The 26,671-nt window shown below is 44.6% G+C and overlaps 1 protein-coding gene across 4 annotated transcripts in view; it reads left to right on the forward strand.

Moving 5' to 3' along the window:
* Positions 1–26,671, forward strand: part of LOC119383038 (nuclear pore complex protein Nup58) — a 39,535-nt gene that overhangs the window by 442 nt on the left and 12,422 nt on the right. For 2 of the 4 annotated variants that reach the window (XM_037651014.2, XM_037651011.2), the window contains exons 2-15: positions 546–610; positions 712–762; positions 1,977–2,021; positions 2,108–2,161; positions 3,087–3,143; positions 3,917–3,967; positions 7,614–8,585; positions 11,707–12,198; positions 16,154–16,261; positions 18,027–18,048; positions 19,174–19,236; positions 21,071–21,245; positions 23,342–23,421; positions 26,137–26,255. In XM_037651014.2, coding sequence (XP_037506942.1) covers positions 546–610; positions 712–762; positions 1,977–2,021; positions 2,108–2,161; positions 3,087–3,143; positions 3,917–3,967; positions 7,614–8,585; positions 11,707–12,198; positions 16,154–16,261; positions 18,027–18,048; positions 19,174–19,236; positions 21,071–21,245; positions 23,342–23,421; positions 26,137–26,255 — 2,354 coding nt within the window. Of the gene's footprint in view, positions 1–545; positions 611–711; positions 763–1,976; positions 2,022–2,107; positions 2,162–3,086; positions 3,144–3,916; positions 3,968–7,613; positions 8,586–11,706; positions 12,199–16,153; positions 16,291–18,026; positions 18,049–19,173; positions 19,237–21,070; positions 21,246–23,341; positions 23,422–26,136; positions 26,256–26,671 lie in introns of all 4 variants that reach the window. The other 2 variants (XM_037651012.2, XM_049412393.1) reach the window with 2 other exon arrangements.

Consider the following 26,671-nt stretch of genomic DNA (forward strand, 5'->3'; position numbering starts at 1 on the left):
TCTCAGCCAGTCTCGCCCTATTAACTCCTTGAACGTCAGTGAATCGTAGTGTACACGAGTTTGCGATAGAAACGCGAAGAGTATGAGGCATGAATGAGAAGATGCATGCTTGTGGGGACGAATGTGAAGTGACAGATGATATCAGTAGAAACGAGGCTATCTCAAATCTGATGGAGGGAATCCGGGCATGAAACTTAGTGTAACGCGATTAGTGAAAGTTGGCGTTCATGTTTCCTTCCACGGAAAAAGTAAAATTAGAGAATGAACCGTATTACCCACACTCACTTTGCAGTTGCACGCGCAAGATTACAGAAGGAAAAACCAATTCTTTAAGAGACTCAGATTCATGTCATTGTGAGTTGTTGAAACACACTTAGATTAGGTGATAGGTTCAAGGCCTAGATTAGGTGATAGGTTCAAGACCTGCTGTCGCGGGCAGAAAAAAAATGCTGGTAGTAACATTACCGACATGAAATAGAAAGTACTTTTTTTATGGTGGATGGGATTCATCCTAAAGTATGCCCGGTGCTCTGTCTTGTGTGTAGTGCTCAGTCACCCGCTGCAGCAGTTCAGCCAACATTCGGAAGCCCAGCTGCTGCAACTGGCACAGGTAATTCATGTGTCATGTTTAGTTCTGTTTACTTTGCTGCTTAAAACACATCTTGCATATGAAACAATCTCGGTTGCATTCCCATCTGCTTTCATGTTCAGGTGCCCAACAATTCGCATTTGGAGCTCCAACAGCTACAGTGGCACCAGCAGGTAAAAACACAGCGTTCATACCGCATATTCTGTGTTTTAGCGCAGTGATGCGTAACGTGTAATTAAAGGCAATTTCGCGCCACGGTGTTTTTGATGTCTGTTTCTTTTTTTCTGTGTTGAAGAGAACATAATGATCATTTATAGGGCAGAATAAGGTTTCAGCTGAAGAGGAGGTCATTCTAAAAAGACAGGGTGTGCAAACACGGACAGAAGAAAGAAGTCAGGACACCACAAACGCGTTTTTGGTGTGCTGGCTTCTTTCTTGTGTGTGTGTTTGTACACCCTGTCTTTTTAGAATGAATACATACCAACTTGATCAGCTCCCTGTTATTCCAAGAGGAGGTGTTGCAGTCAGAGCAGTATTCTTCCCTGTCACATGAGAAGGCTTGTTATTTATATCTAATGACATTAGGTGCCACGTGCTGCTACACGGCAGAAGATAATGTTATTTGCATCGATGACAATCATTATGCAGCAAAAACTAGAATGAAAAAAAATTGCAGCATGTGTAAAGAAAATGTCTTTAGCACCTTAGAATATGCTCATTGGTTCTGAAATAATCCATGGTGTGCCATCTCACTAGAGAACCAACAGAATGCTGCCTCTTTGTATAACTAAACACTGTACCTACGGTTTATCTCGCATCTTTTCGCATGTTAAGCATTTTTCTTTTGCGGCAACTTATCCTGTGATAAGCGAAAGTATGTCTTAAAGTGATAGCTCAAGAATACTGCCCTGGAAGTGGTGTTTTTGAAATTGAGCAAACAAGATTATGGGCCTTTTCAGTGCGAGCTGAAAGTGATGAATAATTGCCATTAGCTTTGAATTACGTTACGATCTATTAATGCATTGAGATGATGAAATGAAACCAGATTTTTAAATTTCTTTAAACTCGCAGTAAATTTTTCTCATATATTTATTCCCATCTTAGTCTTGCTGTTAGTATGTTGTTAGAAGCCGATGCTTAATCATCTTTAGCTGCCTTTTGCATTGTTTTGAAAGCTTAGCTTGAAACTATCTTTGTGGCCACCATAATTTTGTGGCCTTGTTAATTTTATCACGGAGCAATGCATGCACTACCTGAGAGCGTTTCCACTGGCATAATAGTTGCAGATGTATTTTCTCTGTGTCATTATGCTGAGTGTGATGGTGTGATAAGTTACTATGAATATATATATATATATATATATATGTTTTTGTTATCACCATTCAAGGGATGAGTCAGACTTACTCCTTTGGCAACACACCAACACAGGCAGGTGAGCGCATGATTGCACTCTCTTGTCACTTCCTTCTTTCTTAACATTGTGATAAGTTCTTTAATGCGGATACCATTTCTGTGCAGCTCCCACACAACAATTTCCATTTGGGGCACCTACTCAGGCTGCTGCAGCAACAAGTGAGTTTGTCTTTTGGTTCAGTGAGTAATGCGACTTGGTGTTTTGCATATCAGAATTCATTCAATGATATGTTCATTCATTATTTTATTTCCAAGGACCCATAACCAGCGCAGAGGCCTTAATTACTGTGACCTCAACAAAATTTTGAGATAACATACTAAAAGTACAAGAACAGGTTTAAGAAAGATCAGGTAAAGTTAAAATGGTGTGGGCAAGAGATATTGATATCACTGCATAAGACAGTCTGCTATGATTATGTCATTCAGAAGCTTTTGGCTGTAAAAACCACATTACATTTGCACTAATGTTGCCATGAAGCTTGCATTCTGCCGATGAAGTTTGAAATGAACGGTCTTTAAGGCTATGGGGGGTGATTTTTTGTGGTGTAACTGGCACTACGATTTCTGTGAAGTCACAAGAATAGGCTGTGTGAGGTTTCTTATTTCTTTCGTTTTTTTTTAAATCCACAATGATGCCATATAATCGGTGGGTAACATATTTGTTGACAAAGTAAGCAAATGTCATTTTAACCGTAATGCACTTTCACAGTTTCTGCCTTGTGGTAATTCAGTATTACTAAATTGAAATGCTGCGATAAGAATTGCAGTAGCACTGAAATTTGGGCAAGATGGTGACTATGTGTGTTGAATGGCAACATTTGTCAGCTTCACCATGCCCGCAAGTTTTTGTCTTCTTCGTGTTTGTGGGCTGGGAACATGTGCTGTCATACTGCTCGAAATTGTAAAAGAAAGAACCTACTACCAACAGCTCTGTTATATTCTCTGTGAGAAAGAAGAGGTAGTGATTGGTTGGCTTTGTCGAAGGTTACAAGAGTGAATTAGCGGTATGTTTGACGACTGTATTGTACATATGTTTACACTGTTTTCATAACATAAGGTATGTTAATTTCTTTTTGTCCAAAAGCTGCCGCTCAACCCTTCTCCTTTGGAGCACCGTCAGCCACTACTGCAGCACCAGTGGGTAGGTGTCATTTGCACCATTGTATATCTTTTTCGGGCAACAGTCTTTGCAGAAGTCTTTCTCAGGCACATTAAAGGGCCCCTAAACCACCTCCGATAATTTTTCAACATTTCAAGTAAACGCGTGCATCAACTTCAGAATGCCGTCACGATTAACAATGGCAGGCACAGCAGTTCTACGAGCCGTGGGCATGCCACAAATTCCAAGAAACAATCCCTTCTGCCCTCCAGGCCTTTCGGTAATCCTCAGCGATTGTCGTGATGTCAACATTGCCATTGGTTATGCCATCTACAAAAAGAACCTGTTTGCTCGCAGGTATGCGAGCTCGCCGCTCTTTCTCCTCGCACGGCAAGGAGGAGCACTTGGCGAGAAGGAGATGAACCGATAAGCGGAGCTTAGTGAAGGAAAGTGGGAAGCTAGCGGGGGCCGCTTTTGAATCATCAAATGCATGTAACTCCGCTATTGCGGCACTGTTTCAAAAAATTCTCGCAGCTGCGTGTTGAAGACTCGTGCACAAGTGCAACACCACAACTAAATATTGACCTCTGGGTGGTTTAAGGGCCCTTTAAGCACCCTTTACTTCTGTTCTTATTCTTGTGTATGCATTTGCAAGAAAAACTACTAAACAGTTTCACATTGCCTTTTTGTCATGTTATAATTCTTTACTATGTGTGCTTCTGTTCTGTGACCCTGCAGGATTTGAAATGCTCATGGCTGAGAGGTTAAAACATAAATTTCTTGACAATCTGCATAATTGTTGCTTCCGTTCTCAGGTGTTGCCCACCCTTTCAATGTTGGAAGCACTGCAGTGAGACCACAGACAGGTAAAGGAGCACCTAACAAACCACATCTCATTTGTAGTCTTTATTCTTGAGCTTTTTTTCCCTCTAGGTTATACTATTGTGCTGTTGAACTTTCAAGCACCACTTTAAAATAAGCCAGAGATGTTACCGTATTTACTCGTATGTAACGCGAGTTTTTTTCCAGATTATTGCTACCTAAAGTCGACCCCCCCACGTTACAATCGAATCCCAAAACTACTGTTTTTCTTCCTGGGCGCAATGAAAAGTCACCCCTCACGTTACAATCATGGTCGCGTTACACTCGAGTAAATACGGTAGGATCTTGTACAACATTGACTGGCTACATTGACCTGCTTCATTTGACATGTGCTGAGATGTTTTGAAGAATGATTAACTCTTCGAGGGCCGACTTTTTTCGCGAAATGCATCCCTAAAATGTGTATTTTTTACTCCTGAATTAAATTCTTCAGACGAATCTATTTAACGAAAAATTGTTTAAATTTTTTTTGGTGACCGTAAAGTGACAAAAAAATCATTTGGTTTGTTACATTCACATGGTTTATTCGTGAGTAACAGCAAGATAAATTCTAAAAAAGAAACTCTACGACTGTTAAAAAATTATGTGTTGATATAAACATCTGTGTAGTTCACAGACATACAAAAATAACTGCATGAAGTGGTGTTAAGTGGAAACACTGGGGAGAAAAGCCACTTTTGATCCAGTCAGCATCGTCTCGCCGCGCACACTTTTGAGATGTCGCTCACTCATCAGCGTCTGAGTCTTAACTAGTAAGTAACTCCTCGTATGACGGGCTGAAATTTACACCATCAGATTCTCATTCGGCAATCGAGAGGCGATTTCCTCCGAATCGCCGCTAGACTCACTTGCAGCAGAGAAACCGCCTCGCACTTCCATAGCGAAAGCAAACTGCGCAGGTGAGCGCACTGAAGAAGACTGTATACTAGTTGTGAGTGTGTCCGGAAAGTGAAAACAAGTCCGAAACCTATAATAATCCTTCATCTTATCGCCAACGAAACAGAAGCAGTTTTTGTGAGTCCCCGAAACAGGAAATGCAACCACAGCGGCATCGTTTGTGTCAATCAGCGCCTGCACGGAAACAGGCGTAATCACGCCCCTGGGAGCAAAAAATTGGGGGACCCTTAAGCTTCGCCTTTAAGAGTTGAACGCGATAGCGAAATCCGGCACCTAGTGCGCACTTCAACCACTAAGTGCATACTTATTAATGTGTATTGTTACACACACACACGCACACACGCGCGCGAATTTTACAGGCTTTCGATCTAAAGCAAGAGTCGCATGGCCTCCAAGATATACGCCGCGCGCCGGCCCTCTCGGATGCCATGAAAAGTCGAGACATATTTCTCACAATGCCTCACAGATGGCAGCACATTATCTAGCGTTTGCTGCGTTTGCTTGATATGTTTTCCTCTAGATGGACATAGTTGTCCATTTTTAGAGCTGTTTGAAAGTTCGTGTGTGTATTTAGCGGCGATGGCTGCACTATCCCGGCGCTTTTCGACGTAGTTTGATGGCCTCGCGAATGCGCCTACCGCATGGGCTCGTTTTCGTCGTGACACCTGCCGAACAAAATGCGTCGAGACTCCTTTCACTACATGACATTTATGTAGTGTTTTTGTCCGAAGCAGCTGCAAGCAACATCGTGGCTTTGTGGTAAGACACCTGCTTGCCACGCGAACGGCCCGGGTTCGATCCTCATTCTGACCGAAGATTTTATCGTTTATTTTATTTGCTACTTTCTCGATTTTTCGCTCACGGATGATTTTTCGCTCACAACCAACGGTGCCGACGCCGACAGCGGAATTTCTGCGACACGAGCTCTCTAACGCTACCGCGTTAATAAACGAGAGAGTAACAAAATGGTCACCCTTTGAGAGATTCTAAACCGGAAAGCCATCAGTTTTGCGGGCGCAACAGGCGGGAACCGGCCAAAGAACGAAACCAAAACTTGCCACCGCAAGGAAAAATTCCACGCATTCCTGCAGTGTGGCAGCACATGCCATGCAAGAGAAATGATCAAAAAACTGTGCGACTTTTAAACATACAGGCATGACGTACATGTACGTCTTTGACCGTCTTGTGGCTGTTGGCAGATGACGTACATGTACGTCAGTGTCCCTCCCTTAAAGGGTTAAACAGGGGAGAATCTGTCAGTCCACTTACCAATTTTCTAGCGTTTTGCACAGCGTGGTGTTTAGAGCAGGTAATGACCTTTATGAGAATGTGCTAGTTTACAGGGCATAGTGCTTTGCTCTGTAAACGTGTGAGTCATCTTGTCTTTTTGTTTGTGATTTTAAGTAGAGCTGTGCGAATAGCAAAATTTTGGGTGCGAAGCGAATTCGAATATTGAAGTGTGAGTGCGAATCGAATCGAATTTTTTCGAATATTTCTCGAATATTTCTAGAATATTTTTCGAATACTTCGAAGTGTAATTGCAGAAGAAAAAGTTAGAGAGGATTCCTCAGCATATTCTTATGAGATAGCAACATGAAAGTGTTTCTTTTTGCTAGGTTGATGAAGCGCTGGCGAGGTGGTGTTTCATAGTTGTCTTATCAAGAATGAGGCAATGTAGAGGCCGAATTGTATTTATATACATGATTTGGTACAACCAAAGTGTTGCCGACAACACATCACACATGATAGACAAAGATGCCATTTTCTCAGCCTCTCCTCCTCTTTCAACTTCTGTGGAAGCTTAACTGATGTGGCGGACAAGGGCGTGCTCCCTTCAAGTCCGGAGTTCCAAATCTGCCTCGTAGACGTCGATATACAAGAACATCTGAAATTTTGGATGCTAAAAAGTTTCGACTTCCAATTTTTCGGACTTCCTGCCCAAATTTCAGGTTCAAAACAGCATTAATTGAGCCCCCACCTCTGCCACATCTTTCATCTCCATCAGGGGCATAGCCAGAAATTTTTTTCGGGGGGGGGGTTCAACCATACTTTGTGTGTGTTCATGCGTGCGTTTGTGTGTGTGAGTGTATATATACACAAGCAAAACTTTAAAATTTCGGGGGGGGTTTGAACCCCCCCAACCCCCCCCCCCTTGGCTACGCCCCTGATCTCCATGTTGGAACCAGCGTTTTCTTGAGTTAGTACATTTGCGACTGTAACGGAGCTTGAAAGGCAGCTTTGCCGCAATACCGGGGTGCGATGAGGTGAAGCATACTGAAAATTTAGGGACCACTTCCAATTGGCTGTTGACTGTCTCTTGGCAAAGTTCGACCGTAACAGAGCTTGAAAGGCAGCTTTGCCGCAATACGGGAGTGTAATGAGGTGAAGCATATTAAAAATCTGAAGGGGTCACTTTCAAACAGACTGACTGTATTTGTTTTTGGGAAGTTCGAATAGTTCGAATAGTAAAATTCCAGTGCGAATCGAATCGAATAGCAAACACTATTCGAAAAATATTCGAAATTTCGAATATTCGCACACCCCTAATTTTAAGTCATCCAAGATCTCGTGATTTTGTCTGCCTGAAACTTTCTATACGTGTGTGCACGCGTGCGTTCACTCATGCTTAGTGGTCTGTCATTACTACTACTTCATCGGTGCTGTGATTCAGCAAGGTCTTGTTAGCAATGAAGTAGAGGGCTTATGGCTGGTTTGCACGATCCTGTACGTCAGCAGGCTTGGCATTCGGTGCCACACAGTCAACTGCTCCTGCTACCACGTCTGCTCCAGCGGGATTTGCCGGGTTCACACCAACTGCCTCAGCGACCCCCACCCCGTCAGCCTTTGGTAGTGCTTTTGGGGCCACAAGCCAAGCATCCACTCCATTTGGAGGCTTTGGAACAACAACCCCCGCCATGTCAGCTCCTGCAACTTCTACCCCAATGGGAGGCTATTCATTCGGAATGACCCCTGCTACCCCTGTCGCGTCGGCTGGCTTCGGTAGCATCGGGATGCCTACAGCCACAACAGCGGCCGCTCCAGCTGGTTTTGGTGGTGCAGGCACAACGGCACCTGCAAGTAGTGCAGCACCAGTGGGGTTCGGTGCAGCTTTTGGATCTACCGCCGCAACCTCCGCACCCACACCCAGCTTTGGTGGCTTCGGGACCACGCCAACATCGGCAGCCGCCCAACCCACCTTTGGTGGTTTTGGCACCGGAGCAGCCACCAGCACGGCAACATCTGCAGGCGTGCTTAGTGGCTTTGGGGCCATGCCAACCCAGACGTCGACTCCTGCATCTTTGCCCACCTTTGGGGGAGCCACTCCTGCCACAAGCGCTGCCGCAGCCGTTGCGCCCGTCGCTACCAGTGCTGCCGCCCCTTCGTTTTTTGGTGGTTTTGGTACAATGCCTCAAACGGCAGCCGTACCATCTGCGACAACTGCTGCTGCTGCCGCTGCTCCTGCTGCTGCTCCTGCTGCTGCTCCTGCTGCTGCTCCTGTTGCGGCTCCAGGTGCTGCTCCAGCTGCTGCTCCAGCTGCAGCTCCTGCTTCTGCTCCTGCATTTAACTTTGGTATACCTGCAGCTGCACCTGCATCATCTGCCAGCACTCCCGTTTTCGGCATGCCGTCGCAGGCCACCACTACTGCCACCTCAGCTTTTGTGGGTCTTGGAGCAGCTGCAGCTCCAGCCGCCACTACACCAACAGGTATGGGCATCATTTATTTTTAACAACGGAGCTGTTTATGCTCGGCTTACCCCTGTATAGCGTTCACAAAAACTGTCACCATCATGCCGGCGCGTGCTTTGTTCATTCTCTTCTTCATCTTCTGCTTCGCTCCCCGAACACATGTGCACGACACGCTCTCTCTTGCTGCGTCGATTTGTCTGGCGTAGGATGCAATAACTCAGATGGGTGTTAAAACGAGCACAGACAGAGAGATAAATAGATGGAAAGAGTGAAATAGAGAGAAAGAGATAAAAAGAAAGATGAAGTGAGAAATGGAAAGAGAGAGGGAAAGAAGGAAAAAGAAAAAGGAGGGAAACGTGATATAAAATCACGTACCACTAGTAACGTGACATGTTCCCACCAAAATAACGTAACACTAGTCACATGACTTAACATCGAGTAGCACTAGTCATGTAACATGTTCCTGCAATACCCATGTCACTTAAGCAGGGCAGGGACACTAGCTTGGGAGGGCAGCTTCTTCCTCGGGGGTCCGAACACTGGCTCCGCTGTTAATTCCAGCCTTACACCAACAGTGTAAGCTCTGCCAATTTTTTAAATTTAACTACTGGGGCATTGCACAATGGGCATACAAATGGCAGGACTGATGATGATCTATCACAACACTCTACCTCAGGCCTTAAGTTTACTACCGTATAAACGCGTGTAAGGGCCGCACTTTTTTTTCAAGAAATGAGGGCCAATTTTCAGGGTGCGGCCCATACACGCGACATTTTTTTTTTTTTTAAGTAAAAACGCACCAGTTAGCGAACGAAGAGCGTTTATTGCAGTATACGACATTTCTTGCGACATACGTGCTCAATCGTCGTCACTCGGCGAGTCCTCAGACTTGGGAGTCCGAGATGAGATGGTGTGCTGCGAAGCGCCGTCACCCCACAAGCAGTCATCTTCCGTGCCATCCAAGCTGTTAGATATCTCTGTGACTTTAAAACTTCGGGACACAATGTCCGTCGACACCGAGCTCCATGCAGATAGGATCCACCCAAGTACAGTCGCCAAGGCACGCAGCATGTCCGTTTTGAGTGCAAGACCATCATTCCGCATTTCAGTCACATAGCGGAGCAAGTCTTCTTTCAAATCGGGAAACTTGCACCGCTCTCCTCAGAAAGCGCGCTTAGTGTTGTTGGTGTTTCGCAAGGCTTCTTTTTGAGCACACCAACGTCGAACACACTTCTCGTCAATGTCGAATTTTCTGCCGGCGGCACGTTTCCCATGCTCGAGAGCATACTCGATCACCTTCAACTTACAGCAGTGTAGCTATTCAGGTACTTGCCCGTCTTGCCAAAACGTGAACGCCGTGTAGAAAACAAGCTAGCACGAAGGTCATCGAACAGTGCAGAAAACTACAGCAAATGGCTGGCTGAACTGCACAAACCGAACAACGCAAACGCCATGCTAGCCATGCCAAAGTTGGTGATGCTAATGCCGATATGGATTGCGCTGATAGCGCGTTTGTATGGAGATGTGAGAAGCTAAAGATAAAATCCTGCTTTAACCTTTAGTTGGCGGGTCTAAGAATACTAATAAAAAAAGTTGAAATTTTTAGCCCACTTCACGAACATCTTAACACGAATAAAATCCAATTATATATATATATATATATATATATATATATATATATATATATATATATATATATATATATATATATATATATATACTCTGGTGACGATGATGATGGTTGCGTTTCCTTGCGCCATCTATCGACTACGCCTAGAAGCTTACGCGCGCGCGCATTTTGAATACGTATTGGTTGAGGAAAGTGTGGGTGCGGCCCTTACACGAATTTTTTTTTTTTTAGAATATGCACTTCAAAAGAAAACGGGGTGCGGCCCTTACACGTGTTTATACGGTGTATATATATATATATATATATGAAGTTGGCAGCTTGGTCTTGGAAGGCCATTCCAGTCTCATGAAGTTCAGACGGAAACCGACGGCAGAAACGTAGTGGTACAAGCTTGGGGCGGGATCACAGTGTTCAGATGGACCGTGCAGTAAACATGACGCAGTAGTTGTGCCAGCTAGCCATCACGTTACGTGGAATGGAAAAAAACCTGTGATAGATGCTGAGATGAGAAATGTGGCTGTGTCATGTGAGTCTTGTGCTGTAGATTTAACATTTAATGAAGAGATGCTAGTATGGTATGATTAATCTGAAAAAATAAATCTAGCAGTGTGGTTCTAAGTGGATTTAAGAACTTGTGTTAGATCACGTTGGTGTGAGACGAAGACCGGTAATAACAGTTGTTATATGCAAGTTTCTGAAATGTGTGAAGTCCGGGCATGGGACTTATAATCATATCTTTCCATGCCATAGGAAATACAGAAATTTTAACAAATTTCTCAGAGGTAAGGCATGCAGGCACTCGCATGTTTCCAGTACAAGTTTTCAAGAAGCTCATAATATAAATAAAAACTGCGCAATTTGCCACCTGTGATAATGATGATCTTTGTTGACTCCTCACTTTAAACGGGGCTGTGACCAGTCACCATGTAACCTTTCTCTCAGTTTTTTACACACACGCACACATTAAAATGCTGTTTCGTGAACTCTGCTGCAGTTGCTTTTTCAGTAGAGTAGCTTGAATATAACGCTGTCACTTTTCGCTTGGTAATGCAGCATTACTCTGGCATACGGTTAACACATAAGGTTGTATAACAAATAATGACATTTTCTTAATGTAAGGAAAAGCGAATAAAAAAAAGAAAGCGGTGGTGGACAACACTGATTCATGTATTTGTTTATTTATTTTTCCCGGTCACGCCAGTTTTGGTGTCAGCAAACTACGGCGACCCGTTACAGAGGGGAAGGCCACCAACATCATCATCACCAGATAGCAAGATATCCCTCTGTTGTAAATCTAAATCGGGATAATGTGTATTTTCCGTGTTGGTGACATTTTAGTTATTGTTCTTATGGCAACAGGAAAATTACTATTACACTTGGTCGGCAGTGACTGTAACTGTAACAAGGTTACTTTGCTGCTTTCGGTAACTCTAACTGCAACACCTTTTGCTGGTAGTGTGCTCATGACTGCTTTGTTAAAGAGTGCCAACTATGTTTCTGTGTTTGCAGCATCTACTGCAGCTGTTCCATCCCTTGGTTCATCTTTCATGACTACTACAAGTGCAGCAGCACCTGCAGCAGCACCTGCCGCAGCCCCAGCGCCTACAGCGGCGACAATGTTTGGCGGCATTGGTGCAGCTACCACACCCGCCACAACCTCTGCCGCACCTTCGCTTCCATCAATCTTTGGTGGAGGCACGGCAGCAGCAGCACCTACTGCAACTTCAGCACCAGCGCAAGCGGCACCAATTTTTGGCAGCGGTACTCCGGCCACCACGCAGGCGGCAGCAACCACAACTGCTCCTACAGTGCCCTCGCTTCCCGGGTTTGGTGCAGCGACGACGACAGCGTCTGCTGCCCCAACAGCCACGTCCGCAACAGCTAGTACTGCGGCTCCAGCAACTACTACAGCAACACCGTTTGGAACGCCTTTTGCCAGTGCGACATCGGGCACAGCGCCTTTCGGCCAGACAAGCACTACATCCACTGGGCTGTCATTAGGTTTGTGACACTAGGTTTGCTTTTCCCTCAGCACAATTGTTTTGCCTCAGATTACTAGTTTTGAACTCGTATTTCCCTCAAGGCGCACACCTCAATTATTAATATACGCATCACGAACCTTCGTCCACCGCTACACCACTCATTTTATCAATTTAAGAAAAGTCAGCTTGAGAAGTAAAAGTAAGCTCTGAAACACTGAAATTCCGGCACGTACTAGACTTGTATGGGCCGGGATGTTGCTGAATTTTACTATAGTTTAACGCTTCCTATAGTCTGAGTAATGCACTTCTTGTGCAGTATGTGCGATAACAATGAACTGTACATATTGGGGTGCATGGCACCGCATTATACGATTCACTCTTGCTGTGATAGTACTGGTCACCTGCCAGCAGTGGAGCAGTAACAGCAAAAGTAACAGGCTTATGCTGCGCTGAAATTTTTCATCTTCACAATACCCCTGACACCAAGTCGTAAAAGCGGACTTGGGCCGCTTATTGTGGACTTGGGCCGCTTATTGTGGATTCACAAATACAGATTAAGAAATGAAAAACTACATGCGTAGTTAATATGGCCCTTTACTTACGAAACCAAATCCACTAATTACTCTTGAAGCAAGTCGACACATGCTATTTGTGAATAGACACTTTGATTCCGTTCCTCGAATCAGTGGATCTAGTTATATTCTTGTAAATATCTAACTTCTTAAATGTACTGAAGCTTCAATTATTATTTTCCAAGAGAACCTTTTGTATGTACTGCTGGGGCCAGGCCACGGAGCAAGAATTCTTGAGGAGGCGAAACTACGCTCGCTCGGGCGCCCTAATAAAGTCACGAAATCGGGCACAGCGCTCACGCGCCCTCTGTCGTGAGCGTCCGCTAGCGGAGAAGGAAAAATGCGCGCGTCCCTCTCACCGCGCTCTCCAACGAAGCTCGTCGGTTCAAGGCCATTCGTCGCCGATACGCCGTTCGCGCTTCACGCCCGAATGGATGTGTTTTTGTGCGTCCTCGCCGGCTCCATATTATAACGCGACAGCGTTAAAGAGCCCGTTTCGCAGAAATACCGGTGTCGGCGTCCGTGTCGGTGAGGCTAGCAACTGAGAAGGCGATGCGCACGGGGCCCGATTACGCTATCACTTTCTACTCTTAAAGACGAAGCTCAAGCGCACTCCAAGTTTTTTCGGTAAATTAACGAGAAAAATGGCGTCACATGCAGGAAAATTACCACCGTGGTATCTTTTGTACAACGTGAAATCTATAATTTTTGATGACGTGAACTCTATGAGTTAGGTATATTTATTTCAACGAATGATGGGACTTACCCTGTATGCCATCACTTCAGAATTAGGTTGTTGCGGCGGCCACATTTAGATGGAGGCGAAATGCTAAAGGCCCGTGTGCTTACACTTAGGTGCATGTTACAAAACCCCAGGTGGTAGAAATTTCACATTGTCTTTTTTTTTAGAACAGCAGACAAGTATCCGGAACAGCGCGCGGAAAGATTGAAGGCACGGCGTCTCGTAACAACACTGGCCGTTTCGGTTTGTCACGGAGAACTTCGCCACCAAGTTCGCCATAACAGCGCCGCCTGTCTATGTCACTGTCCGAGAAGTGCTTCTCGCAAACGTAGTCACGAGGCGTCAGCTGTCGGTCTTTTCTTGTATGGCGCGAGCCCACGCTTCCAACCTCACTGGGTCACTAGAAACTTCGAAGGTAATTACCTTCTCCTTGCAGGACGCGTAACCACTGCTGTAGTTCGGCACGACACAATTCCGCCCCATCCTGAAGAAGCACCGGTCGAAATCTGCAAAGCACTCTCCTTTGTCGCGGCGTGAAAAGCGCGCGCAAACATTGAGGAGTCCGTGCCGCCGGCGCAACGCGCGGAAGCCACTGAGAGCGCTAAAGCGAAAGAAACCAGCAAAAGCGAAGGGAACTTTCCGTCCCAAGGCCACCTACGCATGCGCGCGCACAACATGCGAGCGAGGAGCGAGGAGCGCGTGCATGCGTGCATGCGGCGGCAGACGTCGTCTGCTCAGGGGCCACTACTAGCCATTCGTTCCAAGCGCTGTACGGCCTATAATTCTGGCAGTATCGATTAGGAACTGCAGCTAAAATGTCTGTCATATCTACCGATTGATGTTACAGACAGAAATCTTCAAAATTTTACAATGTACGAGGCGCTATCACGATTTTTATGCGTCGCGTCCATAGAAGAGCATGTAAAAGATGGCAACAGGCCGAAAGCGTCATCTGTCGTGCTTCGGCGTAACCGCATTCCGCCGTGACGCTATCGCGCCGCCCTCGCGAGCTGCCGCGGCCGAGAGATTCTCCTCCTCAAATACTTCTTTCTCCGTGGGCCAGGCTATTCTAAGCAGAATAATGCCCCATCTCCCTCTTTTTTTTTTATTGTGGCTGACATAAAAGTAAGCGCCATAAGAGATGACACACAAGAAGAAACTGAAACAACTTCCCTTGGAGTTTGTGCTCTGTTTTATCTTTTCTTGTGTATTATCTCTTACTGTGCAGAGCAATTTTCTCTGAGCTTTTAAAAGTTTACAGACTGTCCCAGTTACCTTCCTTAACTATGTTTTTGTTGCTGTTTTTGCATGATAATTCCGCTGCTCTAGTGGCAGTCTCAGAACTCTTACTAAATATGGGCATGCTAGGTATACTTTAATAGTGAAATTGTCAAATTAAATATAAAAACCAGTGTTAGAGAAAACAGTCTGTGATAATTGAATATTTCCCACTTTTAAGCAGAGAGAACTGTGAAGGTTCCGTAAAGTCTTTTTGGCTTTAAAAGACATATTTACAGTAAATGATATACCAAAAGATGACGAGTGGATCCCAAATCAATTGAGAAGCTTTTAAATGTTAAACAAAATAAGTATGCTCGAGCCTGCTGCATCATGACCATAGGTCAGCAAACTCACTCACGAGTCTACTCACTCAGATTCACTCAGACTTTGACTCACGGTCTATCTGAGTGAGTCCAGGTGAGTAATATTTTGGGGAGCTTGAGTCCGAGTGAGTCTGGTTGAGGAAAATTTTGGTGCATCTTAGTCCGAGTGAGTCCGGTTGAGGAAAATATTGGTGAGTTCGAGTCTTTGAGTGAGCCCAAAGCACAAAGTATATTTCATGAGTGAGTCTGAGTGAGCTCGACCTTTTATTGCCGACCTATGGCTATGACAGAAATGAAAGAAAGGTATGGCACATCGCCAGGTGCACATAGCAGACTGTGTTGCTTATTGGTAGCTCTAAGTTATTTACAGTATTACTATGCACTGCACATAATTTTGAAGCCATGTATGTGTAGTGAGATCGGCAAAATAATAAAATGCTTTGCCTGAGTTGAGACAGTGAGTAGGTTTATCATGCCCAACTCGAGATGTTTATTAACGGCCGGTAACTTCTCTGCTCGACTGATACCATTCATATGACATCAGTCGCGGATCAGTCACGATATTGTGATACCGTAACCAGTTCATCAGCACAACAAAATTATGTGTGACAGTCATCGATTTTAGCAATCTTTGTCATTGTGAGTGCAAGAACTGTTGTAGTTCTTTGTAGTATTCAACCAAAATGAATATTCAGCAACTTCAAGTAGTGGTTTCCTCTATAGAATTCACAATAAATAGTAAAAACTTCTGTTCGCATTCAAAGCTTTGATCCCGACAAGCACAAGAATGCCTCAATAATGGAGTTAAAATTTGCAACATTGGCCTAAGCTGATAAAGGTGAAAATTCTCAACAAATTTCTATTATATTGTTAATCAGTGTTTGTAGCCTGAGTTCATATAACATCAATGTGAACGAGCTCTTTATTTCTGCTGTGCTGTTTTTTAGTTGTACTGCTCTGTCCTTACAAAATGCCATGTACTATTAGGTGCTTCGTTCAAATGAGAAAATGATCAGTGGACACATGCTTATGGGTCATGATCTGGTTTCATGGTAGGAGGACTCAGCTCCCTGTCAGGCTTTAGCCAGGCTACAACTGCTGCAACGAAGACGACAGCCACTGTTGGTCTTGGTGGCGTGGATCACCCAAGCTCAAGTGTGCCAGGTGCAGTTTGTGGTTTAGTGCATGGTTTGGTTATTGCGCCAAATATTTGATGAACAGCTTAACCCTTTCGCTCCATTTGACGAGCATAGGCGTCATGAGATTTTGTAGCAACATGACTGATGACGACTATGCTTGTCATCAACAAAAATTGGTCCCACACAGAACTACTGAAGACTATACTTGTCGTACTTGTGTTTCTTGACGCTACACGGCCACACTTGTCCACGTTGGGCCATTTGTGTCTCGGCTTTCATTTTATTGCCATTTTTCATTGTATTGCCATGCAGTGAAGCCACCTTCGAGTTATCTTTTTTTACACGATTAGTGAAATAAAGGAACCCCATTAAATTGAAAGAATGGTGCCGTCTTATTCAGAAAAAAGAAGAGCTCTACAAATTCAGAGAAAAAAATTTTTCGGTAATTTTGGCACGTTTTTCTTCTTTTCTTACATAGCAAAGGGGTCAAGTATAGTTGGTTAGTGAGGATCTGGTATAATATTGTGTATTTGTTTACCGTAATAAGCTATAAGCCGCAGTTATTTTCTGGAGCCTGTGAGGCATGAAGGTTCTCTGCTCTTATTCATTCTTTGAAAGGGTACGGACACAAACATTTTCTGTTGTTCTTTTGCATCAATTGAAAGGCCAAGCCCTCAAGAAATGTACTGGTAATGTGCCTAAAAAATGTACTGGTAAGCGTGACTGCGCCCTGAAAAATTAATCGTAGTATGTTTTTAAAAGCTAGTTCCTACTGTACCCTGACGTCACGGCACAGTATGAGCTTCTCTTCATGTGACCGCATAAGATATCTTGACGTTTCCACGGCCACTCCACTCCGTGGCTCTGTTCATGACGTGCAAGCGGCCATTTTGCAATTTTCCATGTTTTGGTACCTGACTTCACCACAACCAGCCATACTGGCGCACGAAGTCACCAGAATTGATACTGTAACCTGACGTCACTCTAGTGACGATTTCAGTAGGTGCTCCATGCAAATATTGACTTTTATGTCAAAATATCCTATCAGCATTTACTGAGCCTTGCACTTGTTAAGAGCCATCTCTGTAGACAGGATATTTGTATGGCGGAGTAAACTCAGCTTCGAAAATTGATGTCAGTACCCTTTTAAATTTATTGGGGGTTAACTTTCTATTTTTTCTCATTGTGTGGTATAGTAGAACAAAGTTGCGTGAATCTTGCTCTAAAAGCCAGTCTTTCTTTTGTTATTGCTGAAGGCTGTAGGGAGTTTTAAAAAATTTAGTGTGCAGCTTCCTCAAATTCAGTTATCAGTTTCATGTTGCATCTTAACTCTATTAGCAAGCTTAACTGTGGGTGCAAGTGGTACGCTACATTCTTAATAAGATTGGGTTTCAGCTGAATGAAAGATTATCATTAATGCTGTGTATTGTGTATTTTGGATAGTTATGGTTATCCTGATTCTGATTCTCTCCTAATTATCCTGATTGTTCAGAATGTCAATTTTTGGTAAAAAATCTGTTTTTTTAGTCAAAAAGCTTGTTTTCTGTATATCAGTGAGAAAGGGAAAAAAATAGTGTACTGGAGATTTTTGTCACAAGTTCTGTAGGTGTTTCTTGCAAAGTACCATCATCCCTACAGGAATTGTTGCACTGAAAAGTGTGCAAGGCTTTAATAAACTGATTTTATGAACATGGGATATCTTATCTGAAGATTGCATGTTTTTACTATATTATATGAAAATTGCATTGTGTCTGGCGATCTGTCCTTCATTGTGACATTCAACTTTGCAGGTTCTGTGGCAGCTGGCAAGAGGTAGGTTATTTGCTTTCGATGTGCAATACCTGCAATGTCTGTAGCAACCGGTGCTACTCAAAAGTCTCTGAGTGAAAGTGTCAAATTGAATATTCTTATGTGAAAGACGTTTAGATGCAAGAAGTAAGAAGCTACCTGTTGATTACTAACTGCTTATTAAGAGGCCTAGACAATGCACTTGTTCATTGACTAACAAATCTCATCTTCGATTAGATGTAATGTGCCTATGGGCTGAGCTGAATAAAAAGATATAAATTTCATGCAGTTGAAAAACAAAAACACATGTTATGTTACTCTGGTATCGAAGAAAGCCAGCAGTATGCCTGTGTGTCTTTTCTGTTTTCTCGAGCTGTGTGGGAACAAAAGTGCCAAACAAGGAATACTACTGAGAATTTTACACTCTAGTCCATCAAGCTTGACATTCAGGCAAGTTGGCATGATTTGTTTATGAATTAAGGGCATGAAAGCAGTTAAGGACAAAGCGAAAGAAACCATGATGTGTCATTTGAAGATGAGTGCATACAGTGCCTTCCTAATCCTAATCGCTGTTGCACTACCCATAACAAGCTTGGCACAAAATCTGTTTCCTCTTCTGATTGTGGTAATGCATATGGCACTCACATTCTTTCCCTCTATATGTGTTAATGAATTTCTTACTCATAAATGTGGGTGTGATCGACAACAGCTTAACAGAAAGTTGGTAGTCAGCAGATTTGCGGGCATTGCTTGTTTTCTTATGTTGTGTGCACTATTAGGAGTTCACAAATCTTGTATTTTCAAATGAGCTCATAGCAGCAGTGAATAACGAACATTACTGCTGTCAGCATGCTTTGGGCTTTGGGAGTGCAGGGCACATTTTTGTTGACAGCAACACTTGAGTAATATCTGTTTTGCTTGATGTGTGTCATGCAGTGTGAAGAGGAGACTGTAACGCTCCTCAGCAATGGCCTCATGCTTAGGTTATTGACTTGAGGGTTAGAGTGGGCTTAATCTAAAAGGTATTGCAATAAGCAAAGTGAGCATAATATGCAACTTTAGCACTGCTGAGTTTAGGGACCTGAGGCAATGTTTTAGTTCATTGTGTAAGGATGGCTTAATGCATTTCATGCGCCTTTTCATCTTCAGTGACAAGACGGTAAAGGAGGAAAGCTTACCCCCACCTATTGTGGAGACCGTTGAGGCCTTCAAGTAAGTACGCACGAAGCCACCTATGCATTTCGTTAAGACGAGAACCTGCGTGTAATCTGCACAAACATACCAAAGAGAAAATGCAACATATTCATAGTTTGTAGATGTGTATAAGTATGCACTGTTATGATCAGCGCAGAGTAAAAGATAACTTGTTTATGGAGCTGTTACGATGGCCGTATTTGAGCTGAAGTAAGAGCAGAGAAGAGTGGTATTGTTTTGATGACCGCTGGCACTTCCTCTATAAAAATGTTGCTTCTCTCCCTGCCAATGCATACTTTGCCTAGCGTATGCCTTGTGAAGTTAGAACCACCATTTCGAGCTACCTAAGTACTCACTGCGGTGTTCTAGTGGTTGTGGGGCTTGACTGCTGACCCGAAGGTCACAGGATCAAATCCTGGCTGCCGCAGCCGCATTTCGATGAAGGCAAAATGCTAGAGACCCACGTACTTAGATGCCGGTGTTTGTTAAAGAACCCCAGGTGGTCGAAATTTCCGGAGCCCTCCGCTACAGCATCTCTCATAATCATATCGTGGTTTTTGGATGTAAAATCCCAACAATTATTAGAGCTGCCAGTTATGTTTTTCTTTTGTTCGTTTTCTCCTTGATGTGGATTGAAGTCCCGTCAAGGAGATGATCGACGTCGATGAAGCAGGAGGCAGGTTGGAGGTAATGAAAACTTGAAGGTATATTGCAGCGAAATATTTACAGTCATATGTACATCTTGCCGAAGCACACTGATGATAACATAGACATCAACAGCATCTTACTCTTCTACTTAACTTTTCTTAAGTTAGAGCCTAGACCACTGTTACTACATACGAAGAACCGCGTCTCACTGTTCGACCACCAAGTGGTTACGGCCCAGACAGAAGTTGCATCGTACGGAGTCTTACTGATCTATCAGTTAAGTGATTACAGCCTAGACTGAAGGGAAACGAATTCCGTCCAGTCTTAAGTACCTTGCGGTAACAAAGAAAGGGGGAGGTGGCCACTGGTGGTCCGCCTCGACATTCCCTTATCCAATCCGTTCATTCTCAGATTAAGCCACTCCCTACCGGGCTGTCCTTAATCTCGACAGCAGTGTCTTTACAGCGCAGACAGGCGTTTTGGCACTCTTTCCCATCATGGCTCTCCCTCTCCTTCCCACGCTCTCAGGGATTCTCACGGTCGAAATACATCTGTATTTTAGCCCTGGTGCATTCACGCCATTTTCCCATACACATCGAGTTGAACTCGCGGAGCCAGTCGTTAAACCGTTCCGGGAAAGAAAAGGCGTCTGCGTGACCCTGCCTCCCACGCATTCGACCTTGCATTGTTGCAAAAGCACATCTTGGTCCGTGTTGGGGTCACGCATACTGTCGCCTCGAGCGACTGCTTAGAGCGGGGGATGTCCTCCTCATTTTCCCACACGTTCAGGCCGCCGACCTCTGAGAACGGTCGCCTGACCGCAACCCATGCTGGCCATCGGGGCAGACAAGCTTGCTCAAAGGAAGCCGTTTGCTTTCTCTTGATAATTGCCCAGCGAAAAGACCAGGCAGGGGGAGAGCCGAGAAAGAAGCTTTGTACGACGTACCGTGCCGCGCCGTCCTGTCTGCAGGATCGACTTATGAGCGGCAAACATAACACTGCCTAAGTAAATACACACAAGGTGCGCCGTCTGATTATGTACATGGTAACCTCAAGATAAACTGTCCTATAACTGCATACGATAACGTCTAAGGTGGCATGTCTGCTAAAAAATCTCTCTACTTTCTGGTGCTTTTAAACCATGGCATTTTCATAGTCAACGTGCTTGTGTGTTATGTGATGTGGTTGTGTTTGTGTCGTGCAGGAAATATGTGACTGAGCAAAAGGAGGTGCGTGAAGAGATCTCCAGGATACCCTCTCAAGCCATAGCCAAGGTGCAGGAGGAAACTGCAGCCCTGCGACAGCTGCTCTCCACTGTGGAGAATGGAATCCAGCGGAATGCCGTAGCCGTAGAGCGCCTCAAACGCGAGACATCAGAGGTTTGTGCTTTGAGCAGGCTTCATTTTATTTCAGCCTGATTTTCTTGTCAGTAGCATTAGAAGCAGAGCTACCGTACTTATTCGAATCTAAGCCGACGGTTTTTTCAAAAAAACAATGTGCCAAAGTCGGAGCTCGGCTTAGATTTGAGGATTTTGAAAAAGGCACCATTTTTCATCGAGAAAAGTGTTGCAAAACTAGCGCCACCTAGACAGTATTGTAGCCATTAGTAGCCGAGCCAACACCTGGCTTGAGTACGCACACGAGGCCGCCATTTTTATCTTTGTGGCGAGTGTTGAGGCGAGCCGTTCCTCAGTTCTAGTCTCGCTTCGAGTGGGCTGTGTGTGGCGTAGCTCAATGGCGCCAAACGAGCCTAGTCATTATAGTGCGGCGTATAAAAGGAAAGTTGTGCTAGCCGCGGAGTCGTCCTCCAACGTTCAAGCCGGGCGGGACTTTAGAGTGGACGAAAAGAATGTTCGTCGCTGGAGGGGCCATGCGGGAGAAGCTCTTCACGTGCGCCGCAACGAGGATGGCTTTTACTGGTCCACGGAAAGGCCGTCACCCTGATGCCGACGGTCCGCATCAAGCGGGCATCACTGTCTCAGTTGGCAGGCTGGGTGGCTGCAGCGTGGGACGACATCCCAGGAACTTTGATCCTGCGCTCTTTCAAGAAGTGCGGCATATCAAATGCGCTTGATGGCACCTAGGATTGCGCACTGTTTGAGGACAGCGACAAAGAGATCAGCGACGACGACTCGGAATGAGCGCGGCATCTTGATGATGAACCAACTGCTCCGTTTCATCTTCATATTTTCAATAAATGTTTTGTCTTTGTGAATTTTACCCGGCCTACATTCGAGGTAAGTTTTTTTTTTTTTTTTTTTTTCGGGCTTCGCACTTTAGGGAGTCGGCTTAGAATCGGGGTCGGCCTAGGTTCGAGTAATTATGGTAGTTGGTTGCTTTTAATGCTTGAGACTAGGTTACAGAAAGACAAAAAGTCTTGGGAAGTGCAAGGCTCGATATGAAGCTGTGGTTCCACGAGGAATGAGCAGAAAGTGTGTTTGAACTCTGTCAGTGTGTCTGTCTTGTAAGGAAATAACCTTTCTAAGTGCACAGAATGGAAGCATACTGATACAACTGCCAGTGGTTCTGCCTGCAGTGTTTCCTGCAAAAATTACTAAAGAATGAATTACTAGGCACTACCGTAAAATGCCTAGCAAGCGCCCCCGCTCAAAAGCGCCCCCGCTCAAGGAAACGCCCCCCTCCCTTTTTTCGGGACATCTTAAATAAGTGCCAATGATCGAGAAAGCCCCCCCCTCTCCTCTTCTGCGGCCAATTTTTTTTCAAGACGAGCATCGCTTGTTTAAAAAGAACCACAAGAATGAGTACACTGAATGCGTGTCTAATGTTGTTTATGAAATTCCGTTGTCGTGTGGCCGGTCGTATATTGGTCATCATTCACCAGGTGTGGCATATCTAATGCCCTAGGTGGTTCAGAGGACGGTGCGCTGCACACCAGGCTCTCGAGTGCATTTCATTAGAAACATGGATGGGCATTTTTTTAAATTTTTAGCAGCTCTCCCACCGCCATCTTGAATTTCGGTCCGGGACCGTGCAAGCGCCCCCCTCCCAAATCTGGTCGGATTATCCTTCACTGTAGGGGGGCCGCTTGCTCGGCATTTTACGGTAGTGTGCGTATAGAGGAGGAGGAGAAGGACGTTAGTTACAGGCGGAATCTGATGGGTGTCAGTGTAGCCAGCTTGAGAATGATGGGCAGTATATGTATGGCTCCCTCTAAACCTAGTCCGTGTGACTTTTTGACTTTGCAAATTGATAATTTTTCTGCAATGGTTATGCATGCTGTAGACACCTACTAAATCACCCTTAAAGTTATCTTTCTAGACATGTATATATAAAAAAATAAAAAAAAAGGTGACCTCCAAAAGCTCAAGTGAGCATTTGTAAACGTTGGATACGAGACAAACGACATCTCAACAGTTTTTTTTTATTTTTGGTTTTTGTCTCGTTAGTTATTTCATGAACTTTGGTCCGCTACATTCCTTATTTAATGTGACATGCTTATTTGTCTCTCCTTCAGGACTTGAAGAATGCAGAGATTGCTCACCACACTAAGGAAACACCAATGTCTTTGCAATATGAGAATACTGCACCCAACTTGTAAGTTTTTATCCCGTCATCCTGGTTGCATGGGCATGCAGTAATAATGACAAGGAGCTAGAAACTAGGGGACAGGCTGTACATGCAATGTAGTCTCCTAAGTTTCGTGTGCGAATTAGTCGTGCATCTAGGACTCGTATTTTGAAACAAATCATCTCATGTTTCACTCTTTCTTCAACAGTAGTTGGATTGAGTGGCCGATTTTGTTGATAATAGTGGATCCGCAGCCTGCATACAAACCAACTTTTCATGTACTTGTAAACAGGAGCCAGAAAAGTACAGGTACCCACTTGTACTTTTCTGGCTCCTGTTTTACTCTTCTATTAGATGCTAAGCCTCACATTTTTATTTTAACGTGGTAGCATTAAAGAGCTCGTTTCACAGAAATTCCGGTGTCGGTGTCGGCGTCTTCAGTTGTAAGTGAAAAATCATCATCTTGTCCGTGACCAAAAAAATCGAGAAAAATGCAAATAAAATAAAAAATAAAAATTTTAGGTTCAAGTGGGCATCGAACCCAGACCATCTGCGTGGCAAGCAGGTGTTCTACCACCGAGCCACGCTATTGCTTGAAACTGCTTTGGAAAGAAACGCTATATGAATGTCGTGTAGTAGAAGGAATCACTTTAACGCATGTAATATTGCGTGGCAGAAGTGTAGAATCGTGCCACGAGTCAAAACTTGTGAATTGCGCAACAAGTAGGAGGTTTAAACTGCCCTCACATTACAAAGTGTGCAGCTGCGAGAGTGCGCATGGCACCTTATGGCCGCATAGTGGGTACATGGCCAATTTTCAAAAAGAAGAATTATCGCGTAGTGGGCACTTAAAGGGGCCCTGCAACACTTTTTGCAGCAGGGTCAAAAAGTGCTGCAAATCGGTAGTCGAGGCTCCAGAGAACACGCGAGCCAAATATTATAGCAAAGTGAGCGGCCTAGAATTTACAATAAGTTCTCAAAGTCAGGTGAAAATCGCTCCCTCTTCTCTCGACAAATGATGTATTAGTCCGCAATATATGACGCGATTGTCGGCAGTTCCACCATTGGCTGATGTTATAATCACGATAACACCCTCATTATTACCTTCGTTGTTAATTTTGAGTTCAATAAGTAGATAATATTTATGTTTATATTGTGTTATGCCGTTAAAACACCGAACAAACATTAATATTAGCACTTCCGGTCTCACCGACAGCTCGTCTGCTCGTAGTTGCGGGGTTGCGTTTTCTTCACCATGCGCAGTGCCGAAATCGTGAATATTTCTGTGCTTTTGACCATCACCGGTTGCCGTTGAGAGTGGCAGCCGTTCGAGTGTTGCCTTGTCAGCTGGAATCTGCATCGTCGGCACGTTCTCACGACCGACCGAGGCAGCGGTGCAGCATTTCTCCGATAATAATGCTGGCGCCGGCTAGTTTAGGATACCTGTGTTCGCTGTATGGTGAGAGTCCCGTTCGCTGTCTGTTCAGTTTGTCATCGAGCCGTACCTCGGCGTATCCTCCCCGTAGTCTCAGGTTCCCGAGAAACCGCGACACAGCAACCAAGCAGACTCGCATTTTCACGGTAGCTGCAGACAGCCGGGGGATGGGTCCGCGCCGGCCTGATGCCCTACGATCCTTTCTTCTAGTCTTTAGTTCTTTGTTGTCAGCCCGCACTCGCTGTGCGCCCGCATTCGAAGAGCAAACAGCATCGAAGTAACGCTACTGGGAGAAGGGTGCACGCAGCTTTGCCGTGTTGAATACGATTCAAGTGCGGGCAGTGCGACGAGGCGGTGTATCGGAGTGTGGGTCGAAACCCATCTCAGTTGTCATTCATTCCAAACGCGCACGCAGGTTTGCGTCCATGGTTGGCAGAGCGATAAAAACACTACGGCAGTTCGAGGTGCACACCCAACATTACCAAACCGACTCGCAGTTTTCAAGCGCGCGCGATACACGGTGCGATGGGCTCCGCTCGACGACGACCATGCAAGCCGACCGGAAGTGGCGCCACAGACCATGTGGTTGCGCCGAGACGCCGGAGAGAAAAAAATGAAGAAAAAAAATGCCACCGGCGCTGACGTAACTCTTCGGCGCCTCCTCGCACCTCCGCCCTCCCTCCCTTCACGCCCCACGCAGCTTTCCGCGCACTCGCGGCGTTGATTTGAGGGAGAAAGCGGCGGAATGTGATCTCTATAATTTGGTAACACCACTTAGACTTGACGGATTCGAAAAATTTTTACGGCATATGACTCGTGAAGAGTCATACGTCAATAATGAGACTATTCCAATATAACTAAGAAAGGTGTTGCAGGGCCCCTTTAACAACTGTACTTGCAGTAGACATTTTAGGATAGTTTGAAACGGCCAATCTATCTTACGTGCACAATCATTCATTTCCTTACGGCACGGTTGAGGCATGCACCGAGAACAGAAGCAAGGCTAGCTTTTGAAAATACGATGCGCACGGGACCCGATTACGCTATCGTGTTCTACTCTTGAAGGTGAAGCTCGAGTGTCCAAGTTATTTTACTTAATGACCAGTGCTCTTCTACTTCCTGCACTCGCAGAAAAATATATGTAAATAAAATTTTAATAATGAAAATAAGACTGGACAGCGTAGTATAAGTGTGCTGCTTTGTAGACAGTGAGCTCTCTTGGACGGCAAACAGATGTTTGGAAGCTATTCTGTCGTTGTTACATGTTCAAAAAATATTTTGTTGAGAGATTACATATCTTATTGCAGGTACTTTCAGAAGCTTGTAGAAAACTTCAACCAGCAGATGAAGTTGTACAAGGGTCAAATTGAGGAGCTGGAGCAGCATTTTGCATCCCTTTCAAGTGCTTCGAAATTTTCACCAGAAGGTATCCAGCCTTTGGCTTGTTGTCAAGCGTGCTAATAAGAATGGCTACTGAAAAACTCAGTGGAATTCCTCCACGAGCTACACGTCAACCATGACACACCAGAATGGTGTCGTGGCGCGTGTAACCTTGTTTTGGAAAATTTTGTTTGGAATAAGCCCTCGATGGTACATCTTTGTTGGTTTAGCTTGAGTTATCCTTCAGTTTTAGTTGAGAGACTTCTGTGAGGTTCTGCTAAGTAATTCATGCCTGTGAGTATTTATATAAACGAGTTCATTATGTGACTCGTGTTCCTGTGAGTGATTTTGTTTATTTAAACATACATCCAAACAGAGATCAGTGCGTGTGTACTTTTGTCAAAGTTACAATGACAGTTGTAAGCTTTAGGCTGTCAGACAGCAAAAGCCCTAGTTCTGCAG

The sequence above is a fragment of the Rhipicephalus sanguineus genome, chromosome 2, assembly GCF_013339695.2.
Source record: "Rhipicephalus sanguineus isolate Rsan-2018 chromosome 2, BIME_Rsan_1.4, whole genome shotgun sequence".
Lineage (NCBI taxonomy): Eukaryota > Metazoa > Arthropoda > Arachnida > Ixodida > Ixodidae > Rhipicephalus > Rhipicephalus sanguineus.